The sequence below is a fragment of the Helianthus annuus genome, chromosome 12, assembly GCF_002127325.2.
Source record: "Helianthus annuus cultivar XRQ/B chromosome 12, HanXRQr2.0-SUNRISE, whole genome shotgun sequence".
Lineage (NCBI taxonomy): Eukaryota > Viridiplantae > Streptophyta > Magnoliopsida > Asterales > Asteraceae > Helianthus > Helianthus annuus.
Genome location: NC_035444.2, coordinates 70,685,527 through 70,693,631, shown reverse-complemented (window position 1 = coordinate 70,693,631; position 8,105 = coordinate 70,685,527). Strand labels below are relative to the sequence as shown.

The following is an 8,105-nucleotide window of genomic DNA, read 5'->3' as shown; positions in this document are numbered from 1 at the left end:
CTAGTCATAGATTCAACCCAATATCAATCATGTATACAATATTCATCACAGAAATTTCGATTTTTGGTGTTCACCATGAATTCAAAACATCACTAAATTACAAAATTTGACATACCTTGTGATCTCCTAGCTTAGGTGATCATGAATTTGTGTTCATGCAATGATTTGGGGCTAGAATCCATCCTCAATTTGATGTAATTGATCAAGTTAGGGTTTGGCTCCTTGGAGCCCCTCCTGGTCGTACGCATACACACACTCTCTTAGTTTGTGTTGTGTTTTATTATTTGATTTAATTAAAACAAGTTTCTTCACTAGGCAACCTTAGTCCCCCATGTTTTGTTTTGATCATTTGAAGCTATAACTTACCATTTATCACTTAGCCTCATACTAGTAACTAGGTCAATTATCCCTAGTTAACTTAATAGGTTCGGGAAGTTATAACCCGTTATATTTTAAGTCCCGTTAACTCGGGCCTTTCATAACTTTATTTTCTCAAGCATTTATTCACTTTTGATTTAATATTAGGTTTATCCATTAAATTCCTAATATTCACCGGGTTTACTTTTACCACTAACGGTATTTTACCCATCTTTTAGTGTTAACGGAGTCTGATTACCAAACCCATTTTCGGGGTGTTACATCATTGCTCGAATCAATCCAAACACCCTTATCACTCTCACAACCTCTCAACTCCTCATCTTGCGGTTTGAATCTAGACTCGTCATATCGAAGTTTCTCCCCTAACTGAGCTTTACTTAGTATCTCTAGCTTAGATTCTAAACGCACCATTCTCGCTTCTAATTCTTCTACTCTCCTATCAGGTGGATCCCCACACTTGAGTCCTATTACTTTTTCTAGACTCGGACCACTCACCACCTTCTCCTCATCTCTCTCGTCCTTCTCACACTCCCTCACTAACGATACCGCCTGCACTCTATCACTAGGCCCTCTCGAATTCATAACCTTAAAAACTACCGATTCCTCACCCGCTCTAAGTGTGATGGTTCCTAAAAAGACATCTATGAGAGCTTTAGCGGTGTTCAGGAATGGGCGTCCTAAAATTAACGATACGTTTTCATCGGCTTCCATGTCGAGAATGACGAAATCGGCCGGAAAAACGAACTTATCCACCTTAACAAGCAAATTCTCAACTATGCCCCTCGGGTGTTTCACGGACCTATCAGCTAAGGACAATGTCATTCGGGTAGGTGAAAGCTCGCCTAAGTCTAGCTTCTCGTATAGAGAAAAGGGCATCAAATTGATGCTAGCACCTAGGTTGGCTAAAGCTCTAGTATTAGTGTTACTACCAAATAGACAAGGAATTGTGAAAACACCGGGATCGGTAAGCTTTTCAGGAAGCTGATTTGAGACAACGGCCGAACATCCTCCATGCAATGGGACATTCGACAACTCTCCTAACTTCTCCTTGTTCCTAAGGAGATCTTTCAAGAACTTCGCGTACTTAGGCATCGATTGAAGTGCCTCTATAAACGGAAGATTTATCTTCAATTGTTTGAAGATGTCTAGAAATTGTCCGTATTCCCTTGAGTATTTTTGGTTCTTAAGGCGTGAGGGAAACGGAACGTACGCATGGTTCACTAAAGGTGAAGGTCTAACATCTATAGGAGGTTTCTCTACTCTCTTCTCACCTTGAGACTCACCGGGCTGTGCGGTACTTGCTGGGCGCAGCCTCGATTGCACTTTGCCGGGAGCCTCCATCTCTATCTCTTCGTCTACAATATCTCCATCCTCATCGACTACTCTCTCCTCTACTCTCGGGTTCCCTACTGTTTTGCCACTACGAGTGGTAATGGCCTTTACATGAGCATTCGGGTTAGGTTGGGTGTTACCCGCAAACTGACCGGGTAATCTCTCCTCTAACTTTCTAGACATATCGCCTACAACCCTTTGAAGGTCTTGGAAAGCAGCTTGGTGATTTTTAAGCATAAGGTCATGTTCGCTAAGTTTCTTTTGGGTGGTTTGATCCCTAACAATTAATTGACTCATCATTGCCTCCATTCTTTCTAGACTACCCCCTAGATCATAACTTGAACCCTGACCTGTTTGAGCCTGACTACTCGACCCCCCATCCTTGACCTGCCCATTTGAACCCCCACCAAAGAGTGAACCTAAACCCCTATTTGGGTTTTGAGCTATTTGAAAACCAGGGGGTCCGTTTGAGCGAAAATTGTTGTTAGAAGCAAAATTATTATTATTATTACGCCAACCCGAACCAAAGTTATTATTACCAAACCCACTAGTTTGACCTCTACCTTGACCTCCTCCTACGAAATCAACTTGCTCCTCACCAACTAGCAACGGACACGCACTCGTGTCGTGACCCCCTCGGCAAAACTCACACTTATCAACCTTAGCTCTAATCTCCTTAAGCTCTCGAGTCATGTTTTCCAATACAGCAGCCAAACTAGGGTCCATGGCGACATGGTTCACCCCACGGGCGGGTGCACTAGTAGTGGTATTTGAATTACCACTTTGATACCGCTGATCGGCTCGCGATTGAGATTGAGACTGAGCAAATGCCTCAAAACGCTCTAAACACTCAGCAACAGTAAGAATACCCATCATATGCCCTCCCGCATTAGTATCGAACCTATCACGAGTCTCTTGGGTGAGACCGTTATAAAATTTCTTACATAAAGCCCAGTCGGAAAGACCATGCTGGGAGCAACGAGCACACAGGTTTTGGAAACGCTCCCACGCAAGGTAGTAAGGCTCGTCGGGTTCCATGTGAAAGGAGTGGATTTGGTCTCTAAGACGTGAGGCTTTAGCGGGCGGGAAATATTTATTCAAAAAGGCTTGACGAAGCCCCGCCCATGTGGTGAAGGTACCGGTTGGTTGAGAGTCCAACCAAGTAGCCGCACGGCCGGCTAATGAAAACGGGAAGAGCTGAAGGTAAGTTGTATCATTTGGGGCTCCATGAAGGCTAAAAGTAGCGAGGATACGGGAGAACCGGTTTATGTGGGCCGGGCGTCCTCGTCCTCGCGACCGTGGAACTGGATGCTATTGGTGATGGCTTGCATGGCATAAGATGGAATCTGCCATGAGTTCTCGCTAACTATAGGTGGAACAGTAATGGGTGACGCAAGACCAGTGAAGCCTTGGGTGGCTTGTTGGTGAACGGTCTGCCTAGCGTTGGCCATGTGTTCTAGGTTCTCTGGGATGCTAGAGGTGCTAAAATTAGGGCTATCGGGTGGGGAAATCTTAGGTGATGTTTTGGGTGATTGAGGTGGGGTGGGTAATGGAGTGGAATCGAAATTGGGAAACTGAGACGAGGATGAAATACTAACCTGTGGGCCTTGGCCCAAACGAGACGATGATGATGACTCGGTGAGTGGTGGCTTCGGTGGCGGTCCGTGCGAGCGCAGATGTGGCATCCACTATCCGCAAAAACCTGAATGTGAGAAAAGCCACAGTAGTCACTACGACTCAAACGAAAATAAAAGACTCAAACAAACTAAACACGTAGCACGTATATGTCAAATAAGGTCTATCAAAGCTAATAAACGCGATTGCCAAGAGTCCCCGGCAACGGCGCCAAAAACTTGATGTGTGCTAAACAGACTATGAAAATTAACTAAATTAGACTCTCTAAGCTAGACACTAAAAAGCTTTAATTCTAGACTCGACCTAAAACCACACAATCGGCAAGTGTACCGATCAATGTAGTATAACCTAGGAAGTCCGGATATCGAACCACAGGACTCTATGTATCACGCAAACTAGACTCTAACAGACGCTGACAGACACGACTTAACTTGTTTATTTGTTTGGGGGGGGGGGTTACGGAAACTAAGGAAATCTATATTAAACTACTAAATTAAACTAAAGCTAGACTAAAGATGAATAAAGACTGAGGACCTTTCTTATATGAGAACGAGACCACCTAGACAAGAATCCTGGATTGATTTTAAGAGATTACCGATTAGGTTAAATGCACGAGTTATGGAACCGGGATCTTAAAGTACTAGACCTATTAAGAACCATCGAGGCCCCTCGACCCTTCTCAAGGAGAAACCTGTGGAACTACCTAGGCCGTTAATCTTACCGGTTATTAGACGCCTTTCCAGTTATCTAATTATTGTGTAAGTACCCTAATGTTGACCTATTCTTTTCCAATCCTAGATCTAGGGTAGTTTGAAGTAATTAATTTGACTTGATAGACTAATAAGACCGACAGGTAAACCAAGACATGACCTTTTCCAAGGACTATCTAAAGCAATTCGCCGGGTAAGACCTACCAATACCCCCTCACTTTCCAGGTATTAGGACTAGCAGAACACTAAGACTTAGTAAATTATTACTCATTACTTCTAGGGGTTATCGGCCGATTCTCCCTAAAGAGCTAAGGTTTTCTTATGTGATATAGACACTCACCGAAATCCTAAACCCTAATATGACTCTATGTTGTGATATAGACCGTCACTAAGAATCATACGAAGCAAACAATAACAATAAACCAATTCAAAGTACGTATATACATCAAATCATTAAATCAAACTTCTTACAAAACACAACTAATCCATAACAATCATGCAAATAACATAAACCGGTAAAAACTTTATTTCAATCCATTCATCAAGTCTAGGCGGTTTATAAATCTAGCCGAGCATGTTCATAAACGAAAATAATTCAAAGAAGTTCAACAAAGAATTCATTGTAACAAGTTTCGTAAGAAAAGCCAAGAATAAAGAACTAGAAAACCCGATTAGATCTTCAAGCCTTCTTCCCCGAACTCGTGCCGATGATTCCTAGGCTTCACAATCTCCAAAAACGCTCCAAGATTGCTCAATAATCGCCCAAGAAGTCCCTCCAATCGAAAATTAGGGTTTTCCCACGTTTTGGATGGTTATATATCACTTTCCATAAAAACCCTTTACTAAATTCGTAATAATTGCCAATCAGAACGTTCTGGCTGGGCGCCAGAAAATCAGGGACTGGGTGGTGGGGTGCCACCTTGTTTTTCAGCTCATGTACTCACTTCAGACTCTCGCCAGGGGCCAGAAACTTGCTCAGTGGGTGATGGGGTGCCAGAAAGTGATTTTTCAGCTTTTAAACTCTATTTCAACTCCTCGACCTTCCCAACATGCTTCAAGACTTGACACTTCAATATTTTAACTCGTTTTACTCGGTTTCTCGCATATTTGAGCATCAAGACCTGCGAAACACGATTTGATCAATAGTATACATATTCTAACGAAAATCAAAACTAAATATAACTAAAACTATACAAACTGTACACGAATAAATGATGTATTTTGCAATACATCAGGTAGCATATAAAATTACTCTTTCAATCTATTTATTTTTCTTTTGAGTTTTAAAGACTGGATTCTGCACTTTTTTATATGATATCATATATTATGATCCTTTAGGTTACTCAAGAGGTTGCTGACGTTAAAGATGTTAACCTTTCAGAATCTTCCCAGATGTCTGCTGAATGAACTTCAAGGGTGAGTATTTATTTTTAAAGTATGTTTAGTATGTTTAAAAAGAGTTCATTATTTTATTAAATGAGATCAATAGTTGTTTTGTGATCTGTTGCAAAGATGTTGTCTCTGTTACGGCCGACTCTTGAGCCGTTGAAGTTGAAAAGGATTCTGGATCAAGTCCCAATGGAAAGCAGATGGCTCAAGATGCTGATGTTGTCAACGTTGGTGAGTTATCCACTAATGTGAGAAGAACCCGGAAGAAGCTGACTAAGGTTAACAATTAGATGCTTATGAAAAAACAATTCTTATGAGAGATAAGTAGAAACCACTTATTTTTTAAGAATCCTTGTGGTTTTTATTTATGTCTGTTAACTGTTGTTTTAACAAACTGTGGTTAAAAGTTTGGTTTGTAAGGGCTATAATGATGAATATGGTATGTAATGTCTACGGTTTGAATATCAAGTAAAGTTAACCTTTTGTTTGTTATATAATATTGTTATTATACATTATATACATTTTTGGTGATATTGATGGACTGGACAAGTAGTAGGGTTGTATATTATTGTTAGATTAATGAATGAAAATTTAATCAATTGGTTAGTGGGAAAACTGTTAGGGTCTAAGATACATTAACATCTGTTGGAGGCTAAGCACTGTTATAGCATGCTAACATCTGTTAACCCCTAAGAACTGTTAAAGATCTGTTAAAGGCTAAGCACTGTTATAGCGTGCTTCAACAGACCTTATGAGCTGTTGATCATCATCTGTTAAAGATCTTATATTATAGATCTTCTGTTGAATTGTGTAATATCTGTTAGTCCACGGCAGAACTTAGGTTCATCATACATTTGGCTTCATCAGCAGAGGTTCTCTTTAGCAGACCTTTGCTTCAGCGGTCTTTGTCTTAACAAACCTTTTGGTTCATCAGCGGAGTTTGTTTGGCTCATGAGCTGTGGTTGTTTGGTTTAACAAACTTTTCTTTCAACAGTGGTTGTCTTCAACAGACATTTTGGTTTGCAAAGTTTAGGGAAACAGATGTTGACTTTGTCCCTTTAGTAAGAGCAGATTTTTAAAACACTGTTATTTGTAATTACAAGTTGTATACTATTTTATTAATTTTGAGTCTTATATTTCTTTTTGTTGAGCGACCGTTTCATCCATGATACGCTGCCAGTTTGTATACATCACTAGATGGTTGTTGTCGTCAAGTCTTCTTGGATCTCTCCTAACAACCAGCTGTACCAAAAACTTCACATGACCAAATGACAGCACAGCTCTACGGTAGTCATCTAGCTGGTGTTCTCGAACAAAGTTCCTCGGTATTGCATGTAAAGGAAAATTCTTTCTTTAGTTATTCATTCAAAACAGCATATACTTTAAGTAATGACAGATAGATCCAACATTATAAGTAAAATCAACCATATTAAAAGTAGATATGTAAATACCAAGCTGTGTGTCTCTATAACATGGTATTCAAACTGTTTTTTATAATGTGGATACTTTTGCGGTGTTGATGATTGCTACGGCTGCAGTGATATTTAGTCTCCCCGTGAAGTCCAATCCCGTCTTTGTTAAAAACTTTCACAGCGAAGTTAAAGTCGTCTTCAGGAGTACTTCCCATCCATTGAAACAACAGTTGGCAGCTTTCCTCAATGTCATTTTCAAAGCAAAAAGTTGTCCATCTTGGTCCCATAAAACCAGCAGCCAATCCCTTTTTGTTTTCATGAGAGAAAACATAATACACATCAACTTTACTACTCTGCTTTGGTCCATGTACTTTTGCAACCAAGTTATCAATTTTTAGTCTCCTCTCCGACAACAGCTTTAGCAAATCGTGTGGTAAATGCTATAATTTTCATACATTTCGGAAATGTCATATTAGATTTTATATAGGATACAAAATATAAATTATGAAGTTTTTCCAACAGCCTAAAAGATACACTGGAAATATATAAAAATAAGGTAGCAATTTTTAACCTGCTTGCAGTATGTTTCTTTTTCAGCCTGTATCAAGCAACCATGAACATAATCTCTGTTCGAGCCATCGTTTCTAATCTTCAATCCTTCATTGTTCAAAACATTTATCTCAAATTTTACTTTCTTCAATTTTTTTAAACACAGCTTGTCTATGTTCTTATTTCTATAAGTTTCAACAAACCAAGTCCATTCTGGCCCGTTTATCCTCTTACTTTTATGACCGATGCTCTGTACTGCAATCTTATACTTAAATCCCGTATAATCAACCAACTTTATTACTTCACACTTTCTTGGTAATTTGTTACTCGTTATCCTTGGAAGTACCTATGTATATAAAATACACAACATTTAATATATCTTTAATTTTATAAATACAGTTTTTAGCATACAATTGTGATTTGAGCTAATTTGTTCTAAGAATATAGCTTACCAATCCCTCGTTTAGGTTTGTCAATTCAGAGACATTAATAATTATCATAAACTCCATCTGAAAGTAAAAAATACAATAACAATTAAATACTAAAACATAAAATCAATTGTATCTAAAAAACATTCTATTTATGGTATAAAAAATATCCAACACTCTGTAGGACCAAACTTATATGTTGTGTACTTTAATATGGTCCCTACAACCAACAATATGAATCTAACACTGTGTAAGATCAAATTTATATTCTT

The 8,105-nt window shown here is 39.2% G+C and overlaps 1 protein-coding gene across 1 annotated transcript; it reads right to left on the bottom strand.

Moving 5' to 3' along the window:
- Window positions 1-612: 612 nt before the first annotated feature.
- Window positions 613-2,748, bottom strand: LOC110893073. The gene has a single exon (XM_035981293.1). It carries the CDS (start codon window positions 2,746-2,748, stop codon window positions 613-615), a length of 2,136 nt encoding a protein of 711 aa, XP_035837186.1.
- Window positions 2,749-8,105: the final 5,357 nt, after the last annotated feature.

What these genes read in the sequence shown, in the direction of transcription:
- LOC110893073 (XM_035981293.1), bottom strand. Translation starts at nt 2,748, where the DNA reads ATGGAACCCGACGAGCCTTACTACCTTGCGTGGGAGCGTTTCCAAAAC.